Source organism: Cydia pomonella, chromosome 10, assembly GCF_033807575.1.
Source record: "Cydia pomonella isolate Wapato2018A chromosome 10, ilCydPomo1, whole genome shotgun sequence".
Classification (NCBI taxonomy): Eukaryota; Metazoa; Arthropoda; class Insecta; order Lepidoptera; family Tortricidae; genus Cydia; species Cydia pomonella.
This window is the reverse complement of record NC_084712.1, coordinates 17,232,022-17,257,088: the sequence shown is the minus strand read 5'-3', so window position 1 is coordinate 17,257,088 and position 25,067 is coordinate 17,232,022. Positions and strand designations below refer to the sequence as shown.

The following is a 25,067-nucleotide window of genomic DNA, read 5'->3' as shown; positions in this document are numbered from 1 at the left end:
AATTCGCCTACAATTAAGGCTAATACTATGTATTTGTTAGTTATTGGTCCAGAACGACAATGCATAGTGTGTTAGTTTTTCTTATTTTATTGTAGCTATCAAAAGAAAATTTCTCTTACTGACATTGCATCCACCTTAGCAAGTATCACTTTCCTCATGGCTGACAGAAGTGTATTCAGATATTTAGTGTGCCTCATACGTAGGGTGTTTATGTAAAAGTTAAAAATGCTATTATTAAAAATAGTTTAATAAATATACCCACTTGTTAGTATATTTTTATTGCCATCTACTAATTTTATTAAGGCCAGTTTAACTGTTTTATATTATTTTCAGTTTCTCGTTAGTTTGGTGTATGTCATATAGTCTTTGTCTGAAGGCACGTAGTAATGAAATGTAAGTAAATGTAATCGCATTGGACATGCCGAGTATCGATTCCATGTATATGTATGTCCTTGCTCACTTGCCGGCACTTAATGTCGAAGTTGGAGCTTTTCAGATCTTATTTTATTTTTTATTTTATAACTCGTTTCTTTGTAGGTACTTACATATATATGTAGTCTTGACTAGTTAATCCTTGGATATTCCAACTCTGAAACATTGTAGTTTCATTGGAACCAGATTTTATTAGTTTTCTTATATAATATGAAGGGCCACCCCACACTAGCGTATACCGAGTGTCGGCGTCTAGGCAACTCTATGGAAAATGGCGTCGCTGCGCAGTTGCGCCGACGTTGCGTCGAGCAGCATAGCGCTTTTAACTAGTCGCCGATGCTCGGAAGACCGTAGCGTAAGGTGACGGGTGACTTAGTTCGTTGGTTTCCCTGTGTCTGAGAAATGGATATTACTTTAGGTATAGTTTTTAATTACTATTTAAGGTATAGGTTAACTGGGAGACATCCCCCTTAGTTTGCCTTTGTACACACAATTATTATTTTCTATCTGATGTAATCAATATTTATGTTTCTCGTACAATAAAGTGTTTACTTTCTTACTTCACCAATACTATTGGCTTAGTAACCCTACATACATTTTTATATAGAGGAGTGCTAAGTTAAACTTTTTGCTGAATCTACATAAATATTGAAATAGCAATGGTTGGATGAATGGAATGGTTACTGAGGTGGAATAAAAGTAGATTGACATGCGCGACTAAAACATAAATCAGTTATTTAATTAAAAATAAATCCATTGATTTGGTCTTCGCAATGCGACCAACATGACGATAAATTTCCATTAAAAACAATAAATTGATTTACTTAACTCTCCCTACGGACTTCCTTGTACTCTTCAATTATTTTCTACAATTCACAAAAAAAAAAATATTCACGCATACGAGTGAAATTATATAAAATCGTTGAAAATGTAAATAGATCGTTATTTGAGTACCGGCCATTATGGACGGATTTATTCCTTTGTCCAAATTTAAATTGGCGCAATTGGACGTGAAAAATGCAAATTGGACGAACGGTAGGGATTTCGTACCTAATCCTGTAACTTAAAAACCTGGCAAAACCTTTTAATTCTTGTGAAGTTGTTTTCATTCTATGGTATTATCTCAGCGGCGAAATTATCGAGTCTCTTCAGCCATTTTTGTATAAAACAAACCAAATGGCTCAGGTGACGCATTATACATATATCTACATTTAAATATCCAAAAAGAATTTTTTGAAGTTTTTACTCATATCATATTAGCTGCTTAGTGGCGCCTCACAAAAAGCCATCCTTTCCACTTGATTTTCAATATTTATTTTGACAAATTAAATTTGCAAAGATGATATCCACTTGTATTTCTAGCTATTATTAAATACCAGTAACGATGGTTGACTCATTTTTGCAAGTGTTTAAAAATTGTAGCGGATTTCCTTATTAAGATATATTGCCGATAAATGTAGCGAAACTTGGCAAATAATTATTTTATTTGTAAAAGCAATTTTTTATAGTTATGCTATATTTTGGTGTAGTAGATAAATTATATCAGAATATAACAAACAGATTTGACAATGACCAATCAAAAATTTGTAGTCACTTTTCCTAAGTACATATGCCACACATAGGAAAAGGGACTACACATTTCAAAAGTTATTAGACACTTGGTAATAAACGCAATAATGACTTTTGCCTATATTTCATTTAAAAATCTCCATCTTGTAGTAACTAACTAAAAAGCTCCACTTTTCTCACAATTCCTTTTTTCCACAGCCGTCCGCCGAAGACTCCGAAAACCGACCAAAGTCAGCACCAGCACCTCTGTATCGAGCAGCGTGTCGCGGTCCTCCGACCAAGTGATATCCGCCAGTGTGAACCGACCTAAGATCCGAGGTCGCCCGAGTATAGCCAGTCGGAAGTCGTCGGCTGCTATCGACAATTCTGTCGCCACCGACGACCATAAGGACAAAGATGGCTACAAGGTAACTTATTTATAGGTCGAGCGTGTTATTCAGTCAAATTCTATAGGTCTTCCGACCAAGTAATCTCCGCTAGTGTAATGTGGCCAGAGATCTAGGTCACCCGAGCTTGGCTATCCGGAATTGGTCGGCTGCCGTAGATAATTCTGCCGCTACCGACAATCATAAGGACAGGGTGATTTATATTTATAGATCGAGTGAGATATTAAGGTCAAATTCTACTAATTATAGGTCCTCCGACTAAGTGATATTCTGCAAGTTTAAACCGGTTTAAGATCCGAGGCTGGCCGAGCGTATCTAGCCGGAAACCGTCGGTTGCTGTTGACAATTCTGTCGTTAGCAGCGACTCGCTACGTCGCTACCGTCGATCTTTGGACAAGGATGAATTTAATGAGCTTTAATAATTTTGTCGAGAGAAAGTAGTGATATTAAAGATAGGTTCTCAGACCAAGTGATCTCGCATGCTCATATTAAGCTAATTGAAACTGTGCGTCTTTATTGACCGAGCGTTAGCGAAGCTTTACGTTTCGGCTTGGGCTTTCGTATGTCCGGATCCGGATGTTCTCCTCTACAGATGCAATCCTCAACCGATTTTCGTGAAATTTTGTGAGCAGGTTCGATTATTTTTATTTTTTTGACAATTCTTTTTTGGATTTTGTTTCAAAATAGCGGCGCTATACATTTATTCAGTTTTAATTTTTGCTCGAGGTCTTTAGCTCAGAGAGCCACTAGATAAATAACATTGTCAGCTTCTGAACACCATCACTAACTGCTTATAACCCTCTCTTTAAGTATGCCTCCTCATCTCGTTTCATTTGATTTCATAATTTATCATAAATAATACAATTACAACAAAAAAGCGTGTTAAATTATAAGAACAGAAAAACCCGTATCGATATGATTGAACTTATAAACTTCATACTTCTCTCCTAAACAAGATGCGTATTTCCAACGGCATCTTAAAGATTCAATGCGCTGTAATTTTGCTCAAATATTCTTAAGCTAGACTGTAATACTTTTCCAACATCTATTAGAGGGCTATTAGCTAGAAAACGACAGGATACGCGGAATCGCACTGTTCCGGTAAACGCATTTAGGAAAGTGGACTTGCTGTGAACTTGCCAGGAAAAGACCATTGCCTTACGAGGACCATGATGCCAAGTTACATTTGCTATCTACTAAGTTCTTACCGCTAGATAATGAACCTAAAGCTGAAGCAATAAGAATGGCACATGCTTTAGTGAGTAGATATGGTAAGTTGGTGTTTTAGCAAAATGCAACGCGGATGTGTTATGGAGCTTTTTGAGCGTAGAGTTGTTAGCCTTCAACGTGTATTTTGCTTAAGCGTTTGCAGTTTTCAAGAGCTCTATGTTTAAAGCCGTTAAGTGTACTTTTGGGTAACTAGTTGTTTTTTGAGAGTGGTAAAACAACAATGCTTTAAGAAGGAAATGTCATTCCGAATTTCACTTGTGTTGAATAATGGTGGACATTGATAGATTGGTGTTAATTGTTTGGAGACTAGCATAGTATTTAAATTGTGGTTTAAATAATGTAATTTGTTTTTGTAACACTACTATTCTTTTGATCAGCACTTACTATTATATGTTTCTGAAAGTACACTTGAGTATCACTTGAGTGCCTATGGGGGCCTATTTGACTTGAGTAAATGGCAGATCGTAAAGACCTTATGTTCACTTTCATACAAATCTTTAAAGAAAACTAGACATATGTTATTCACGTCAAAACTGCTCTTTTAATGGTACTATTGAACTGCTATTATAATGTAAGAATTATCAACAAAATAATATAAACGCCTGGAATGGTTAGTACTATATAGTAAAGAACAATTGCATTTCATTAATAGCATATTTCCGAATCTTATTATGTTTTTGCCAGCAGTTATACCATGTGACAGGTTTAATTATATCCTTATGTTCTTTGTCAGCCCATAGGTAAAATATCTATATCTTATCAACCATGCATTAGCATGTCATTTAAATCGATATTCTAATCAAACTAATATATGCGAAAAGTACATAATCGGTAAATGAGTCAGAACCGGTCTAGCTTAGCTACTATGAACTTGTTATGTATAAGTTTTATTGCTAAACTACTTTCGATGAAAAAAAACCTTGTCTAATAAATTTATCGACCAGTGCTTACTTATTTATATCAATAAGGAATTGGCCAACAACGCTAATGCCTGTTATTTTGAGCTATGGTCGGTCCGTTAGGCAATAATTACCTGCCGTACGTAATATAGGCGAAAAACTTATTTCCTCTTACATAAAGTTTGTAAATCCAATACGGGCAATAAATAAAACCAAAAATAGAATTTACCCGTGTAATCATGAATTAAGAAGTGTTTTGAAGTTACACTTAATTATTGAATAATTAATTTTTGAATTATTTTATTTTTTATTTTACCGAGCAGCAATGTACTGCAAATATGACAAGATATACCGTGACATGGCATTACGAGATACGAGCACTACAAAAAGCTCGTATCTCGTAACTTGCGTGTTGCTTTGATCATTTTCAATGTTCGTGATAACAAGAGTTCAAAGCGTCACACGCCAGACTACGCCAAAAGAAAATGTAAAATCTATAGGAATGATATATGCTCCAAAAACTCACGTAACTAAAAAAAAATCTTCCGCTTTATGCGTTAAAAGTTGAATGTCCTATTCGTTCTTTATGTTTTCTATGAATTTATGAAACCTACTAAAATTGATTTCAAACCTATTAACAAAATAAAACGATGTTTTTTACTCCAGTCATGGGATGTAGTTGTAGGTATGGCACCATTAATTTTCGAACTAACAAATATCAATTAAAATTAAACTTAAGCAGCTGTATACCTCTTATTTATGGAAAAATGTTGCCAGCATTTAAAAACTGATGGTAAATACTTGTTTTACAGGATTTGTCTATACCATCCCATTACCGGTGCCCGTCCCATCATAGGGGCGTTTACTATATGATATTATTATTACACAGATACAGAGGAATTATAAATCTAACTCCAGAGAATAACGATGCAATTCGAATTTCAAAATACGTCAAACATTAGGTCTAGATACGATATAGATTGGATATGTCAGTGTAGAAAGTAACGATTCTTTAAACAAAAATCTAATACATATTTGACGTATCTCAAAGTTCGAATCGGGCTGTTCATCCACTTATGACATCAAACTGTTCACTTAGGGCCTAAGTGAAGTTGAATAGTCATCGTGCGCGTTTCACAATCTTCAAATAATCTTAACTGGCAGATAAAGTGCTAAGTTTTGCAGAAAGTTATCTGGCAGGTAGTTTATTTGTTAATTAGCTATCCAACACTTTACTTTAACATTATAAAACAGGCCCTTAGTAACATTATCTTTTCCCCAGATCGTCTGCTACTACACCAACTGGTCCCAATACCGCACCAAACTCGGCAAGTTCACCCCCGAAGACATCCAGCCGGACCTCTGCACCCACATCATATTCGCCTTCGGATGGCTCAAGAAGGGCAAGCTGAGCTCCTTCGAGTCCAATGATGAGACGAAAGACGGAAAGACTGGACTGTACGACAGAATCAATGCACTGAAGAAGGCCAATCCGAAATTGAAAACTCTTTTGGCTATTGGTAAGTTTTTCAATAACTATAAATTTTATAAATAAATAAATATTATTGGAAAATCATACACAAACCGATCTAGTCACAGTAAGCTCAATAAGGCTTGTGTTAATACACAATACACACAGGGTTTGTGTTGTGTTGTGATAATAGATAGAAATGAGTCAGCAAAATATTATCAGCGCGTGACGATAACTAGACAGGAGTTAGCGCACGTGCTGATCCATTTAAAATATGTGTGATATCACCGTACATTAAATTAAGAATATAGTATTACAGTTGCACGCCTGCACTACTTAATACGGAATAAATTAGTCTAAGTTTACCACCTGAAGGAAACTTTACTCATCTGCCTCTTAAAGGTACATAGAAAACATTCATAACTCAGGGACAAAATATATATGTGTGAGCACAGGAGGTAAATGCCCTTACCAGGATACAAAACCAGGACCTCTTGCTTCGAAAGCTCCTGCCTACCTAGGTGACCAGGTTGGATAGCTAATTACCTAGTGACTAGGTTACGAAGCCGTTGATAATAAACGTATTAACCTTAAGCTTATATATGTAAGTCTTGAATTATACCAAGTAAAGTACATTTTCTGTGTAGCCGCTATACATGTTAGGCAGGATTCCGACGACTCTTAGTGAATTTCGTTCGATTCGTAGTGAACTAATATTTATCTCCACAAAGATATTGGTAGTCACAAATATTCCAAGGGAACCCGGAGTTAATTTTGCTTTCCTTTTCTCCATGAACCAATCGTGAAAGTATTCAAAGGGCTCAAATTAAACAAGCCGGAGGAAATCGAGGTTGGAACGATCCACCACTGTTGGTTTATACTTATAAACAATTACACTTATTGCAAAAAGGATCGAGTGCAGAATGTGATGGATAGTAGAAAGTTTCATCATCATCATCATCATCTCAGCCATAAGGCGTCCACTGCTGAACATAGGCCTCCCCCTTGGACCTCCACATGTACCGGTTGGAAGCGACCCACATCCAGCGTCTTCCGGCGACCTTAATAAGGTCGTCTGTCCATCTTGTGGGTGGTCGTCCTACGCTGCGCTTGCTAGTCCGTGGTCTCCACTCGAGCACTTTTCGACCCCATCGGCCATCTTCTCTGCGTGCAATGTGGCCTGCCCATTGCCACTTCAGCTTGCTAATCCGGTGGGCTATGATGTATGTAGGACCCGCCCTGATCAGTAAACACTGGCTCGCTCACACAGACACGCACAGCAATGTCACACGTCCACTCTCGCCCTCGGCTCTCGTGCAACTGACGCGGCATCCTATGCGGTCTGCGCCCGAGACGGTGTGTATCTATTTATGTATAGATACTACCTATACACTACATCTCTTCCCTATTAAAAGACTTTATATTTATTATTTACCACAATAGCTAACTTCTATATTGTTTAATTTGATTACATGACCTATCGTTATCAAGTAGTTAATTCCTGTCACTTGCGTGTTCTTCAATTGGTTTCCACCCTCCTTCCACTTAATTTACTATTTTCCAATTTCTTATTAACGATTTCCTTTACATACACTTTGTCTCTTCCGGTTAGATCACTCTATTTTGCTTTCCTATCTCCGTATTTCTTTCTTTCCTTCTGTTGTTCTCTGTCTCTCTCTATCCCTTATTTCTGAATCAAATTTATTTCCCGTTTCACTTTATTTTTTGTTGTTGTAAATGGGATGGCATTTTACATAAGCAGATAGTCAAACAAGGTTTTCTTGGAATCTTTATTTTCCATGTTTCCTATCTTCACTCCCCCAGTCTGCCTTTCGATCTCGCCAGTTTGCTGAGTCCAGTACTGCCCTGCTTATCGTAAGTGCAGTACTTACATGAAACACATCTTTTAAATAAAGAACTTATTAAAAGATAAACAATTGCATGACATTTCAAGTGTGATCACTGCATTTGTTGTTAAAATTGGCAGAATAGGGAACTGCATTGAAAATAATGATGTTACATTATTTTAAGAGGCCTGAACTCTTGGCTGATGAATTGACCATCATTGTCAGCCGTGATTGAAACTGGATACCTACCCAAAGAATTTATTAAAAGATAAACAATTGCATGACATTTCAAGTGTGATCACTGCATTCGTTGTTAGAATTGGCTGAATAGGGAACTGCATTGAAAATAATCATGTTGCATATTTTAAGAGACCTGAACTCTTGTCTGATGAATTCACCATCATTGTCAGCCGTGATTGAAACTGGATAACTACCCCTAGCCTGCTAAACATTTCATCCAATATAATGATAATTTGCGAACCTAAACTTAATCTCTCTATAACGACTCTAATAGTCTAAAATTACTAGCAGTTAGTCGTTATTGGGCAACGATCCCAATAAATCGATCGCATGTCTATCCATGGCTCAGAAGATAATTCTCGCCTTTTCATAGGGACTGGCTGAATAGGTGCACCAACTAAAGTTTATCCTTTGCAACTCTTAACAAGGTTTTCCGCATCGCGATACATTCGATCTTAGCCGAACTTTCATTGCCACGTTATAGTTTAAAGGGTATGACAATTCGATTTCAAAAGGATACCATCATAAAAGCATAACTCACTTTCGAAATCCTTGTATCCTTTTACCGAATCGTCCCAACAGCCTTCATATAACCCAGATTTCTCATTGGTAATTTTGGAATCCTTCGCTGAGTGTTCCATATATCTCTCATATATACTGCATGTGGTCTTTCATGTTGCACACTCTGACACACGTGCTGATCCGCATATAGATATCTAATAACACCTTTTTGGGTACAGAGTTTCGAAACAAAGACAAATTATTATTGTCGAGTTCTAGAGTCAAGCTTCACAAAAACAACTCGTTCTGTATGGCTATCCAAATTTATAGCTAGCTGCATAAAAATGTCCTACAAATCGCTTTAAGAAAACACCTACGGGAGGGCAAATGTTTTTACTCAGTAAAGGACTATTTAGCAAATATACCAAATACTTATCTAGTTCCACAGATCTCAGTTAACTACTCTGACTTAATACTATAACAATGTTGCCTATTGTTCTGACCAAGAAATTTATATTTATGTAATAATTTGATATTAGTGTATACACTGAATAGTTCATTTGTTATCGTACAGTCGGTTCACGTTTTTGTACTATAATCCGAGCCCCTTGTAGTCCATCTGTACCAGTTGGTTAAAACTATTAAAATCGATTAGACCGGTGTTCCAAAAGGTCGTAAATTTGAGTATTGCTGGAAGGGGTAAAATACTTATCCTTTAATATACAAATTTGTAGTATCGCTCGTAAAAGTATCGGCTTGATAAAAATTAGTTAGCACATTATTACTGGTGAAACTCTGAATAAAACTTGAGACACCAGTCATTCTCTAGCTATGCGCCTTCCCAAGGCGTGTAAACAAAAAAGAAGGATCGGAAATATTCGCATGCTTCCAACAAGCTTCCGTAGCTTAGTTGGTTAAAAGCTATTTTACGGGTGTTTTAAAAGGTCGCAAGCTGGAGTCTTGCCGGAAGCGGTGATTCCCCCATTTTTCCGTTAATAGAAAAACATCATAGTGACCGAGAGAGTCTAATACCGCCAGATTTTTTTTATTTTTATTTAAAGTTACTTATCTCTTCTTGATATTTGCCCTAATGCTCTCTGAGCTCTTTAAACTTAGGAAAATCCTTGGTATGGACTTGATTTATTCCCACTCCGACTTTTAAAACTCCTAAGTCGGTTGCGGAATGTCTTCCCAATAAGTTTGGTCCGTTCATTGATGACGTAAGATGTGGCGTTAATTTCACCTATTCCTGTTGTGATCGCTGCCTCAAATGAACCTTCAATATTTAGGGGTATTCGAGTTCCATACGGAACTAGACTTATAGTTTAGTACTTGATTGTAAATCTTTATCTTTTTTTATTTCTACAACCTGATTCCGCTAACACATCCGTACATAGGTATCTCTTCGATTTTGAACTTTATCATTCACTACGTAAAAATACGTAATAAAATAAATAATATAATAATATTATAATTTGACAAGTTAATTCAATCATCCAGTATTGTAACGGTGCATTGTTAACGTTACTATTGTTGAAGTTACTCAATTTATTTATGAGACTAACTAATAGGTTACTAAACTACTGATACGCTAATATTTTTACTTTATTTTGTTACCTTAATTATAATATGTAGACTAGCCTGAATAGAATAGAACTGTACTATTGTGTGCCCTTACAGGGTGTCATGAAATGGCTATATGAACTGTAACACCTTATTATGTACATTACAATGCAATATTAAATAAATGACTAAATGACTACGTTGAAAACGTACTCAACATCATCATTTACACAATTTATCTTGCAGTTTCTCTTCATCCTTTTAGCTATACTATCCTGTACCTTTGTTTTCCTCTTTCATTTTATCTAATCTAGCATCATTTCTCCTTTTCTGGCCTTGTTCAGTTTTGCAGTATCGAACATAATGCCTTAATTTTTACAGAAATCGCATTTTTGGGTATTTGCAGGAGTTGAACTGTCATTGGCATTATGTTTTGAGCTTCCACATCTCCTAGAATAGTTATTTTCTGTCTTTTTGTATAGTTGTTTCTCCTTGCTTCTAATCTGATTTATCTCGTTTCCTCAGTCTAACTACAGACATTTCAAATCTTTCCTTTTGCTACTGTTTTATAAACCAAAAAAAGATTCCTTTCATGAACGTGACTTTGCTTTAGCCGGAAATAAGCATCAAATCAACACATCGACACCTTCACCTGGATCTTGCAACGCGGTACCTCCTATAAATAACAGCATTGCCATTTCTTTGTAGAAGTTTGAATTTCTGCCTCTTCTATATACATATCTCAAAGGATCCCTTCCAGTTTTTCCATCTTTTGCCCTAATGCTACCTTATAAATTTAACTTTTCTTCCGTTGGCAAATTTTCATGACGGGGTTTTACTTAGGAAGATTAGGTAAAGCGATCTAGATTTCCTACCGTGTCTATTATTTTTGGACTTACTATCTTACACCAATTTTTTACTTCAAATTAGTCTCTTTTTAAGTTTAATAATTCCAGACCTCCTTCATTCCAATTTACTGGTAGTCTCCAAATTGCACTATAGAATCCAATTAAATGGAAATTTTAAAACATCAACAATTCCAATTTAATGGAGTTTTAAAAGTACACACAGGCAAATACCAATCTAATGGTAATTTTGAGACCTCAGATATTCCAATTTAATGGGAGTCTCACAACCGCAGCTATATATTCCAATTAAATGGAGATTTCAAACCCACTACAATTCCAATTTAATGGAGGTTTGAAATCACAGACAGGCAAACACCAATTTAATGGTCGTTTTGAGACCTCAAGTATCCCAATTTAATGGGAGTCTCAAAACCACAGCTATATATTCCAATTGAATGGAGATTTCAAACCCACAACAATTCCAATTTAATGGAGGTTTGAAATCACAGACAAGCTAACACCAATTTAATGGTCGTTTTGAGACCTCAGGTATCCCAATTTAATGGGAGTCTCAAAACCACAGCTATATATTCCAATTGAATGGAGATTTCCAAACCAAAACAATTCCAATTTAATGGAGGTTTGCAATCACAAATAGCCCATTTTCTTCACAAATTACCCGATCACAGTTATTCCAATTTAATGGGATCTCAAACAATAACGATTTTAATTTGACAGGTGATTTGAAACCGTTATTTACTGACCACAATACTATTTCTATCAAATTAGTCACCGTACCGTACCTACTTTAGTCGCAATAGGGATAAACAAAACAAACCAGCTTACGTTGCTATTAACCTTTTAACTTGCATTGTACGTAACTACCTTCCAGTTTATATTGCAATTACATACATTTTTACACGTAAAATTTAGTCCCAATCGTATATTTTCAGTGGGGGCTAATACTAACACTACACTACAGTGCAGGAAATTATAGAAATATTGGAACAATCTATTGTTTTGGAGTGAAAAGCTAAAGCAAGAGAAGCACTATTACCTACTGATTGTTGAATCAAGTATAGCATATATTTATGCATAGTTGTTTTTATCTATGCATTATTTACATTTGCGAAACAGTGTCGTATCGGATTAATCAAGCTAAATATAACAATAAAGCCAAAATACTTCAAAACAATCGTCCGTTTTATCAAACTCTTTTGTATTTTTATTTAGTAAGTACTTACCTACCCAGTATTCGTTATTTCATTTCGAAAATCAAACCTATAATTCTCTCTCCATTATTAAAATAAATGATTGAGCAAAATACAGTTTTTTTTGCCATTACTACAATATACGAGTATGATATATCTTTCGTGTGTTTGATTTTGTTTGATTTATTTTTCCCTTATTTGCAACAAAGTGAACGGTGAATAAATTTACCTTTTAGCTCGTCGCCATATGTAGGACCCGCCCTGATCAGTAAACACTGGCTCGCTCACACAGACACGCACAGCAATGTCACACGTCCACTCTCGCCCTCGGCTCTCGTGCAACTGACGCGGCATCCTATGCGGTCTGCGCCCGAGACGGTGTGTATCTATTTATGTATAGATACTACCTATACACTACAATGTAGAAAGTTTGATTTGCAAGAATTGAACAAGTATGTGATAACGGTTTTAAGCAACTGGCCACGATAACGCGTATGCGGAGTGCTATTGGTGCTATAGAAAAAGCCTCCGTATACTAGCCGCGCCCGGCGGCTGCGTTTAGATATTGCACTTTACATAATTTTATTACAACTAACAGTTTGCATGTGTGTTAGTCGTAAATAAAAACTCATTACCGTCTTCCGGTAATTTACTACCTCTAACACTATGATTATCTTTAATATATACTTAACTGCAATTAAAGACAAATCAGCCACACGCATAACCTCAGTCGAATATTTGAGTTAAGATTCACACGAACCCGCCGCCAAAAAGCCGCCCCCATATAATCGTAGCAACTTACATGAGCTAGTAGAAGTTTTGTGTATAAAATCAATTTCTACCTAAACACTTCATAACGCGAAATCGGGTAGTATGTGTGTATATACGTTTGTTAAATATTCCGGTTATAAAACGATCGCTAAACAGCTTAAATGCTTGCATGTTGAATTCTCGAAAAGCCACGAATTTCGCATGCCGCATCCACCGCCCCTGAAATTTTCCAGCAAGTTTTCAGAAAGTATTTCGGCATTGTCACAGACATATATCCAGGTAGAATACGCAAGTGCTAAATCCCACGTACTCGTTTCAATCGTATCAACGAGAAAGCTCTGTCAGGCCCATTGAAGGGTGCATCTTGTTTTCCAACTAAAGTTATTTGTATTTTTCGTTAAAACGACTGAAAATACTTGAGGAATACAAAAGAGGGCAGCATTCATTACGTATTAAATTCAGTAGAATTTTAATCAATTGTGTAGAATACATCATATTTAAATAGATAATAGTTATATGGTAAGTAAATAGTAATTTTATGTCCATTTTTTTATTTTATCTTATGATTTCTAATTTATATTTAACTCATTTACATAAATTGCCACCCTATTCCAATACATTTTAACATCTTTAACGCCCTTAAAGAAGGTTTAATTTTATTGTATTTATTTTAGGGATAACAAACAACCATTTAATATAAATAATAGTAAGTGTTACAGAAGATGTGTGTTACACTATGTAAGTCAACAGCACTATCCAAGGGTTACTTTAAACAATTTGTAGTTGCTAAAGTGGAACTTATGGGCTATAAGTATAGTTGTGCCGTTCTCGAGAACATTCTCCGTTTACTATGGGGGATATTCACCATTCAAAATTCATAAATTCAAAATACATTTTAATTTTCTGCAAGTAGCCCTCAAGGGCTCTTTTACAAGTCAATACAAGATTTATAGTAACATTATATAGTGACATGAAAAATACATAACAACATTTATAAATACAACAGCCAATACCTGGGTAAACGTTACATTATAATAATCTTAAAATAAATAATTACTACAAAACAATAGAGATGTATAGTCTCTATGATTAAAAAAACATTAAAACTGGAGATGTAAAAGGTCCTCAATGTCATAGTACTGATAATAATAAGATTTGGAGGTGTAAAGTCTCTCCAAGTGTCCAAATAAAATTTATACTAAATAAATAAATCGCGTCTGGACTGTTGCAGTCTCATAAACTAATGCTACAGAATACATAACTAGTATGTACCAAGTCAAGTATATTATACAATATTACAGAGACGTTATAGTCTCCACGGTTAATACAATAAGTTTGGAGATGCATAAGGTCCCCACGGTCTGGGAAAGATAAAAATTACACAATAATAATGACATTAATAAGATTTGGAGGTGTAAAGGCTCTCCAAATGTCAAATATTAAAAAATAAAATAAAAAATACAAATATACCGCCAAATAAAAATACATAATTATATAAGACCGCCTGTTGTCTGCCTCTTAATTTAATCAATTTTTTTTTTTGTATATTTTTACTGAGGTAAGCCAATAAAGAGTATTCTATCTATCTATCTATACATACCATACATCCATACATACAAAACAGAGAACATTCTCGAGAGCGGTACATCTATTTATTTATTTATTTAATTGCTTACATGTATGTACATACGTCAGGTCTCAGTTAACAATAAAGTTGTCTTAATACATGATACCCGTATCGGGTGTAGCAATGCTTCTTATAAATAAATATATTTCTCTCCATATCAATTATTCCTAAATATTAACTATAGCTATTAATAGGCATCAGTATATAGTATTAAAAAGGTATATATCTGTGTTGTGTGCCATGCTAGCCCGGGGCGGTTTCTCGTTACGCCAGTTGGTCAAGTGTGTGGAGATCGTGCTAAGGGTTCCATACAAAGATCCGCTTTATATGCAAATCCGGTGAATCCGACGTTGTTTTCAAGTTCCTTTTTTAGCATATCATATTTGATAAATAAAAGACGGCGTGTGGTGCGTAGTATGTATATTTCCAGACTGATCGGTCTAGCTTAAACCCACCCTCAAGTACATTTATAATAATTTATATCTACCCCATATTCAATACCTAACACCTCCACCCTTATTTTCTAACTTAGGACAACTAAGTTATTTAATATATCTATGGATATAAATATTGACTGTTACCGTGATTGCAGGTGCAAAACAATACGGTTAAGTTAATCAGTTTTCCTTAAGGCTAAAGCGAGTTTACATTTGGATTAGGTACCTGCATATGGTTATTATAAACAAAGGCTGATACGACATCTTATATAGCACGCGTATAACAGGGACATATTACAATCGTGTTCAAGGGATATCTTTAAATTAAACTTTTAACATTGTTTACAGTAGGTACAACCGTTTCTTACAATTAGAATGAACATATAATTCTTATATGCTAGGCGAACTTAAAACTTGTTTTAAGAGCCCTTAATCCTTGGAGCGTTCTCCGATTTCACGAAATAACGCTCGATAGATGGCGTTGGCGCTCGGTACGCGAGCGCCGGCAACGCGACGCGCGTTTCAATGCAGACTAGAATAATCTTGATAGTTTTCAATATAATTTCAAGCAACATTAATTTTAGTGTCATATGATATCATATGGGCACTCTTTATTTTATTGTATATGCACAGTAGTTTTTTTTTTTATGTACACTACTACTAAGTGTACAGACTACAGAGTGTACTATAACCCTTGCTCTTTATTCTGTCTCTTTCACACCAATGGAAAATGAAGAAGTTACTAAATGACTGCAGGTATAAATAAAGTATATTAGTGCGATAGAGAGACAGATAGTGTTTCGTTGTCGTATCGTAAACGATTGGCATGTTGGCCACACACTTGCTTAGTGCCTAGCCAAAATACCAATCGTTTGCGTATATTAGTGCGATAGAGAGAGAGTAGTGTTTCGTTGTCGTATCGTAAACGATTGGCATGTTGGCTACGCACCCATGATACCTAGCCAAGAAGCCAATCAATCGCGCATATTAGTGCGATAGAGAGACAGATAGTGTTTCCTTGTCGTAGCGTAAACGTTTGGCATGTTGGCTATGCACCCATGCTGCCCAGCCAAGATGCCAATCGTTTGTGCATATTAGTACGAGAGAGAGACAGATAGTGTTTCGTTGTCGTATCGATTGGCATGGTGGCTACGCACCCATGCTGCGTAGTCAAGATGCCAATCGTTTGCGCACATTAGTGCTATAGAGTTTCAGTGTTATTTGAAATCACGTTAGGGTTTGTATTATTATTTTTGACCCGAATGAAGTCCATCCAGGTTCTTATGATGGAGTCAGGAGTTGGTCACCAGAACTCCTAATCTACTCATTATAATTCCATCGTGCTTGGGCTCAAAAGATTTGCCCTGACGAACACCATCGATCTAGATGAGGTCCAGGGTCTCATGACGGAGTCAGGAGTTGGTCACCAGAACTCCCCAGAACTCCTAATCTACTCATCATAACTCCATCGAGTTTGGGCTCAATAGATTTACCCTGATGAGCACCATCAATCTAGATGAAGTCCAGGGTCTCATGATGGAGTCAGGAGTTGGTCACCATAATTCCTAATCTACTCATCATAACTCCATCGTGTTTGGGCTCAATAGATTTGCCCTCACGAGCACCATCAATCTAGATGATGTTCAGGGTCTCATGATGGAGTCAGGAGTTGGTCACTAGAACTCCTACTCTACTCATCATAACTCCATCGTGTTTGGGCTCAATAGATTTGCCCTGATGAACACCATCGATCTAGATGAGGCCCAGGGTCTCATGATGGAGTCAGGAGTTGGTCACCAGAACTCCTAATCTACTCATCATAACCTCATCGTGTTCGGGCTCAATAGATTTGCCCTGACGAGCATCATCAATCTAGATAAAGTCCAGGGTCTCATGATGGAGTCAGGAGTTGGTCACTAGAACTCCTAATCTACTCATTATAATTCCAACGTGTTTGGGCTCAAAAGATTTGCCCTGACGAGCACCATCGATCTAGATGAGGTCCAGGGTCTCATGATGGAGTCAGGAGTTGGTCACCAGAACTCCTAATCTACTCATTATAATTCCATCGTGTTTGGGCTCAAAAGATTTGCCCTGACGAGTACCATCGATCTAGATGAAGTCCAGGGTCTCATGATGGAGTCAGGAGTTGGTCACCAGAACTCCTAATCTACTCATTATAATTCCATCGTGTTTGGGCTCAAAAGATTTGCCCTGACGAGTACCATCGATCTAGATGAAGTCCAGGGTCTCATGATGGAGTCAGGAGTTGGTCACCATAATTCCTAATCTACTCATCATAACTCCATCGTGTTTGGGCTCAATAGATTTGCCCTCACGAGCACCATCAATCTAGATGATGTTCAGGGTCTCATGATGGAGTCAGGAGTTGGTCACCAGAACTCCTAATCTACTCATTATAATTCCATCGTGTTTGGGCTCAAAAGATTTGCCCTGACGAGTACCATCGATCTAGATGAAGTCCAGGGTCTCATGATGGAGTCAGGAGTTGGTCACCAGAACTCCTAATCTACTCATTATAATTCCATCGTGTTTGGGCTCAAAAGATTTGCCCTGACGAGTACCATCGATCTAGATGAAGTCCAGGGTCTCATGATGGAGTCAGGAGTTGGTCACCATAATTCCTAATCTACTCATCATAACTCCATCGTGTTTGGGCTCAATAGATTTGCCCTCACGAGCACCATCAATCTAGATGATGTTCAGGGTCTCATGATGGAGTCAGGACCTGGTCACTAGAACTCATAATCTACTCATTATAATTCCATCGTGTTTGGGCTCAAAAGATTTGCCCTGACGAGTACCATCGATCTAGATGAAGTCCAGGGTCTCATGATGGAGTCAGGAGTTGGTCACCAGAACTCGTAATCTATTTATCATAACTCCATCGTGTTTGGGCTCAATAGATTTACTCCGACAAGCACCATCAAATTACCATTATGATGAATAGATTAGGAGTTCTGGTGACCAACTACTGAGTCCATCATGAGACCCTCGACTTAATCTAGATCGATGGTACTCGTCAGGGCAAATCTTTTGAGCCCAAACACGATGGAGTTATGATGAATAGACTAGGAGTTCTGGTGAACAACTCCTGACTCCATCATGAGACCCTGGACATCATCTAGATCGATGGTGCTCGTCAGGGCAAATCTTTTGAGCCCAAACACGTTGGAATTATAATGAGTAGATTAGGAGTTCTAGTGACCAACTCCTGACTCTATCATGAGACCCTGGACTTTATCTAGATTGATGATGCTCGTCAGGGCAAATCTATTGAGCCCGAACACGATGAGGTTATGATGAGTAGATTAGGAGTTCTGGTGACCAACTCCTGACTCCATCATGAGACCCTGGGCCTCATCTAGATCGATGGTGTTCATCAGGGCAAATCTATTGAGCCCAAACACGATGGAGTTATGATGAGTAGATTAGGAGTTCTGGTAACCAGCTCCTGACTCCATCATGAGACCCTGGACCTCATCTAGATTGATGGTGCTCGTCAGGGCAACTCTATTGAACCCAAACACGATGGAGTTATGATGAGTAGATTAGGAGTTCTGGTGACCAGCTCCTGACTCCATCATGGGACCCTGGACCTCATCTAGATTGAAGGTGCTCGTCAGGGCAACTCTATTGAGCCCAAACACGATGGAGTTATGATGAGTAGAGTAGGAGTTCTGGTGACCAACTCCTGACTCCATCATGAGACCCTGGACCTCATCTAGATCGATGGTGCTCATCAGGGCAAATCTTTTGAGCCCAAACACGTTGGAATTATAATGAGTAGATTAGGAGTTCTAGTGACCAACTCCTGACTCCATCATGAGACCCTGGACTTTATCTAGATTGATGATGCTCGTCAGGGCAAATCTATTGAGCCCGAACACGATGAGGTTATGATGAGTAGTTTAGGAGTTCTGGTGACCAACTCCTGACTCCATCATGAGACCCTGGGCCTCATCTAGATCGATGGTGTTCATCAGGGCAAATCTATTGAGCCCAAACACGATGGAGTTATGATGAGTAGATTAGGAGTTCTGGTGACCAGCTCCTGACTCCATCATGAGACCCTGGACCTCATCTAGATTGATGGTGCTCGTCAGGGCAACTCGATTGAACCCAAACACGATGGAGTTATGATGAGTAGATTAGGAGTTCTGGTGACCAGCTCCTGACTCCATCATGAGACCCTGGACCTCATCTAGATTGAAGGTGCTCATCAGGGCAACTCTGTTGAGCCCAAACACGATGGAATTATAATGAGTAGATTAGGAGTTCTAGTGACCAACTCCTGACTCCATCATGAGACCCTGGACCTCATCTAGATCGATGGTGTTCGTCAGGGCAAATCTTTTGAGCCCAAACACGATGGGATTATAATTAGTAGATTAGGAGTTCTGGTGACCAACTCCTGACTCCATCATGAGAACTTGGACTTCATCCGGGTCAAAAATAATAATGCAAACCCTAACGTAATTTCAAGTGAAAATGCGTTTTTCAGAAAATCGCAGCCAAATAACACTAGACCTTACTCATAGTGTTGTGTTCCTGCCGGTGAGTAAGGTTGCCAGAGCTCAACGAGGGGCGGGAGGGGGTTAGGGTCGGCAACGCGCATGTAACTCCTCTGGAGTTGCAGGCGTACATATGCGGGCCGTATGCTTGTTTGCCACCGACTTAGTATTAAAAAAAAAGTAACACTGAAAATCCATCAATAAGCGAGTCTGTTAGGCATACTGTAAAAAATGAACTTTTATTAAGATTTTCTAATCGCAGTATATAGCACTTCTCGGAACTCCGTAGCTGATTACGATCGCAACGAATGCCTGACAATCGAGCACAGGTCCGTCCTCTAAGCGCGCTCCGCGCGGACTGAGAGCGGGGCGTCGCTGCTGCGTGATTTATACTTGTTTTAAAAAAATATAAATTTACGGTAATGTAGGTCCCATAGTTACGATTTTTTTTTTATAGGTTAACATAAAGTTACAGTTTGCTATAATATTATTTTTAAAGCAAAATATGCGTACAATTTGCGGAAATAAAATATAATAAAACCCTGTTTTCGCCAAAAAATGAAGAAAACTCGGAAGGTATTTTATCAGTTTTTTCAAATGAATCTTCGATTGTTAATCATTCCAGCCCCTCGTACGAGATATGTTGAATCAAATTGTAGTCATTCATGTACCAAATGATTCTTGTTTATAGCAAAATTGAGAACCGAAACGCCACATCTCACTGCAAAATTTGGAAAAGACTCCCAAAAAACCTCATTAAAAAAGAGGTTTAAAAGAGAAAATGAAAATTTGAACTGTTGGAGCCGCTAGTTTAGGAAACGATTATTTAAGTACGTTACCAGTTTTTGAATAAATACTAATAGTTACGTCGTAATCTTGAATGAAAAAGGAAGCATTTTACAAAATACGCTCGTCTGTAGGAATAAGGACTCTTAACGACAAAAGATCGTATACCTGTTTGCAGAATAATACAAAGCTATAACAGTACACAGATGTTACGCACCTATACTTATTTATCTATTATTTATACTAGGTAGAAATACATTTACATATATCATAATGAGCAAACATTAGAAAATCTTTTTAGATAATAAAATAAGAAACATCACTAAAAGATGTCCTCGAAACCGAAACGTCTAGGGGGGTTCACAATAGGTCTCAAGCGATCGGGTCGCGTGCGCTCAGCGGCGGCACCTGGGTCGGGCCGCTGCGCCAGCTCCGGGTTCGATTCCGGATCTACCCGCGCGTCCCCTGGCGGATTGTCTACCTCGCGATCGACACTCTCCGCCGACCCTGAACTCGACGCCTCCCCGGTTGGGATCAACAAGGGTGTCTGAGCCGGTGGATAACTCAATGCCATATTACGCGGTCTAGGCTCCCGGTCTTCACCATTTGAATCGCGTTTTCTTAGTTGATTTATATGCCGATGTGTAACTCCTACCGAACTAGCTATTGTATAATCGGTTTCCCCTATCCGCTCCAAAACCTGCCCAGCTTCCCATTTGCTCTGTGAGTTCCCTACGTTGTACCGTCTATACCATACCAAATCGCCTATGTCGAATGCTCGCTGCGTACCTCCCGCCGCCTCCCTCTGGCGGCGTTGAAGATCGGTAACCCTCTGTTCACGATCAGGTTTAAGACAATCTAACCGGGTACGCACCGCTCGACCTAAAAGAACCTTAGCTGGACTCTCGCCCGTGGCATTATGAGGGGTATCCCTAACGTGACTTTTTTTTTAGATAATAAAATAAGAAACATCACTAAAAGATGTCCTCGAAACCGAAACGTCTAGGGGGGTTCACAATAGGTCTCAAGCGATCGGGTCGCGTGCGCTCAGCGGCGGCACCTGGGTCGGGCCGCTGCGCCAGCTCCGGGTTCGATTCCGGATCTACCCGCGCGTCCCCTGGCGGATTGTCTACCTCGCGATCGACACTCTCCGCCGACCCTGAACTCGACGCCTCCCCGGTTGGGATCAACAAGGGTGTCTGAGCCGGTGGATAACTCAATGCCATATTACGCGGTCTAGGCTCCCGGACTTCACCATTTGAATCACGTTAGGGATATCCTTCAAAAGGTTACTCATGATTCTTTGGAATATACCCGGGCTAGACGAGAGGCCATATACTAAACGCTTATACCTGAACAATCCCCGGTGCGTATTAATTAGGGTGTCTGAGCCGGTGGATAACTCAATGCCATATTACGCGGTCTAGGCTCCCGGACTTCACCATTTGAATCGCGTTTTCTTAGTTGATTTATATGCCGATGTGTAACTCCTACCGAACTAGCTATTGTATAATCGGTTTCCCCTATCCCATCCTCGTCGCCACTGATAAATAAAAGACGGCGTGTGGTGCGTAGTATGTATATTTCCAGACTGATCGGTCTAGCTTAAACCCACCCTCAAGTACATTTATAATAATTTATATCTACCCCATATTCAATACCTAACAATATTCTCACATTTGAATCTGAGAAAAGGAATTCAAAGAAATATTCAAGAGTAGATTGTTGTATGAAAGGAACTTATTTCTGTCGAGATACTTTGGCGCTCGAACGCACTGAGAGCGCCTATAGTCCGAGACTAAAATGGTGTCTTTCACCCGAGTTACACACTCTACTTATCATTTCGAATACGAAGAAAGTAAAATACACGAGCATTAAAAACATAACAAATTGTAAGTATAAACATCCATAGTAATACGGTAATACTTATTTCTAAGGAGACTTTTTATTAAGAGGAAAGAGAGTGGTTTCCTTTTCCAAACAAACGTAATCCGCATTTTCCTCTGGATATTTACATTATAGAAAATGCTTTTACATACTTTGTATTCTTTGTTGTTCTAAAAAGTGCGCAGAAAATGATACGTTTCTGCTCTAGAGCCTACTACCTACTTACCTACTCTCTTTTTTACGATAAGCAATATTTTATTTCGTTTTAAATGGATTTGTTGTACTATTTTAATTCTGATAATTAACTCTCCATTCCATAAATAACGATATTATTAAGGGCGAATAGGTAACAGACAGACAAAATTTTACTTTCTTTCATACTTCCTTACATTTGCATTTATAATATTAGTGCGTCTATCTCGATTTTTTCGCAAGGCTTGATTACAGAGCCTGGAACCAAATGGAACGACCAAATCAACTGACGTAAGGACTATTTTTTAATCGTAATACTTTATAATTTACAAATAACTTCGTATACATTTAAAAAAACGCAATCAAACGGATGAAACTATTTCGATAAAACATATCTAAGAACCAGCGCTAGAAAACCTGTTTTCTAAAAACCACATCCAAATCGGTTTACCCTTTAGGAGAACTCACGCTAGACCGGACCAGGGCCGGGCCGGAGCGTACGGTTTATATGGAAAACAGCACGTGATCACCGATCAGCCGTCATAGAAAATGACGTGTCGGACGCCTCGGCCCAGGCACGGTCCGGTCTAACGTCATCCGAAGAGCTGCGGTGACCTCTATTTTTGTTGGGGGTTAAAAAGGCTAAAAGGTTTACAGAGCAAGTTAAACAAATATTTAAATAAAGACCTCACGTACCACACAAACAATCTGTAAACATATACACATAGGTTTTTCTATAAAGATTATTTGTACTTCGCCAGTGCGGTTATACAGCGGTGGCAGCATGGCTGCATTTTTATCGCTTGTCACTATACCTGTCACTTTTGCACTTACATACTTGTTAGAACGTGACAGGCATGATGACACGATCAAAATGCGACCGTGCTTACAGCCGCTGGTAGTCATAACATCGTACTACCTAGTTCTTATTATGTTTATTTTCTTTCCATACACTAGCTAGGTAATCTATGATAACTCTTTTTCAAACTTTGCATAATGCTTTGAAGTAAACCAATAGCTACGAATAGCCAGCGATGCTCTTGAAAATAGGAATGTACTTAAGAGGTTTGGAGAAATTTTAACTACCTATCGATATTTTTGTAGTGTCGATAAAATAACAGACAAAAATATCAAGTTATGTTCAAATTTAATGACAATATTTTGTTTTCGTTTTGATTGTCAAAGCTCTGGTCAGGCCTATCAATATAAACAATTAAACACAATAGGGTTCATTGGAATAACTTCGCAAGCGGTGTAATTTGGAAAATTGCAAATATCTACTAAACTATCAGTTCTTTGTACTATACGAGCACCAGCAGTATGAAAGATATAGTTCTTATCATCCACGACGATGCGCAGATTTTTCGAATCTAACCTTTAATAACATGGAAATATGAGCCAAGGCACGCGTCTTCGTGAATGGCACGATCAATACCTGGGTAAGCGATGCAGTAGCGTAAGTAAAAGAATGGAGTGATTCTGGCTTAGTAAATATTAGTATAATTCAAAATTACCCCGCTTTCGAAACTACCCCACGCACCTTACAATATTTTCCATATTGTTGACTGAGTAATGAGTAAAACTGTTAGACACGAGTATGTTACTACACGTTAGAACGCGATTACATAGAGATACAAAATAACAATAAAAACTATTATACATTGCAGTGATCGGATTATGAGTTGCAACAAAGATATTGTTAGGTTAAGTTACAAAGGAGTATTATCGTAATGGTAGCTTAAAAAAACCTGCAAAGTCGAGCTAGAGCAACACGCATGTAGTCATGTAATTGATTAAATCAATGATAATCGATTAAAAGCACTGATAATTTAATCATACCTACATTGTATTTAAAAACTAAATCGAATGGACGTTAGTTCCGTTATTAAGTAATCTTTCTTTCGTTTGCGTGCGATTTGACGAATTAACTATAATAAAAAATAACCAATTGAAGTTGCGATGGTTTTAAATCATTAACTATTAGTACTAAGAACTGTGACAACGTAAGTACCTTTTAGTGTTACATTTTATTGTGTATTTTTAGTAGGTTGTTGTTTTGTATTACTTAAACGTGCGTAGGCATATAATATACAAGTACCTGGGCGACCGAGCGCTGGGTAACCTGGGCGGTTATAACTATGTAATATGGTGGTGTATAGGTGATAATCTACATAAACTTAAAAAGTAAAATGTGAACTGACAATTATTATTATTTACAATCGATTTTAACCTTACAGCACTTGTCACAGAGTAACGCCATCTATTGTCAATTTCTCTTATTACATAGGTAATATTTTTACTAAATTAAACTTGTCTAAAACAATAAAAATTAAAAAATTATATATAAACTTGAACATATTAAAAAAAAACAAAAGTTAGTCACCGGGCGAGATTTGAACCCGTAACACTCGTTTAGCAGTCCGCGTCTTAACCCGCTGGACCAGACGGACAGTGGCCAGCAACACGAAATTAGCGACCATATTCTGCGTCGAAAGAAAAACGCATGAAAACTCGAAAACACGCGTTTTCCCAAACATAAGACTAATCTAGATAGATTGTATACCCCAAAAACCCCCATATACCAAATTTCAGCGAAATCGTTAGAGCCGTTTCCGAGATCCCTGAAATATATTTA

At 37.8% G+C, this 25,067-nt stretch overlaps 1 protein-coding gene across 1 annotated transcript in view; it reads left to right on the top strand.

The window, feature by feature from the left end:
* Positions 1 to 25,067, top strand: part of LOC133522299 (probable chitinase 10) — a 156,635-nt gene that overhangs the window by 78,564 nt on the left and 53,004 nt on the right. The window contains exons 3-4 of the mRNA XM_061857587.1: positions 2,200 to 2,408; positions 5,799 to 6,036. Coding sequence (XP_061713571.1) covers positions 2,200 to 2,408; positions 5,799 to 6,036 — 447 coding nt within the window. The remainder of the gene's footprint in view (positions 1 to 2,199; positions 2,409 to 5,798; positions 6,037 to 25,067) is intronic.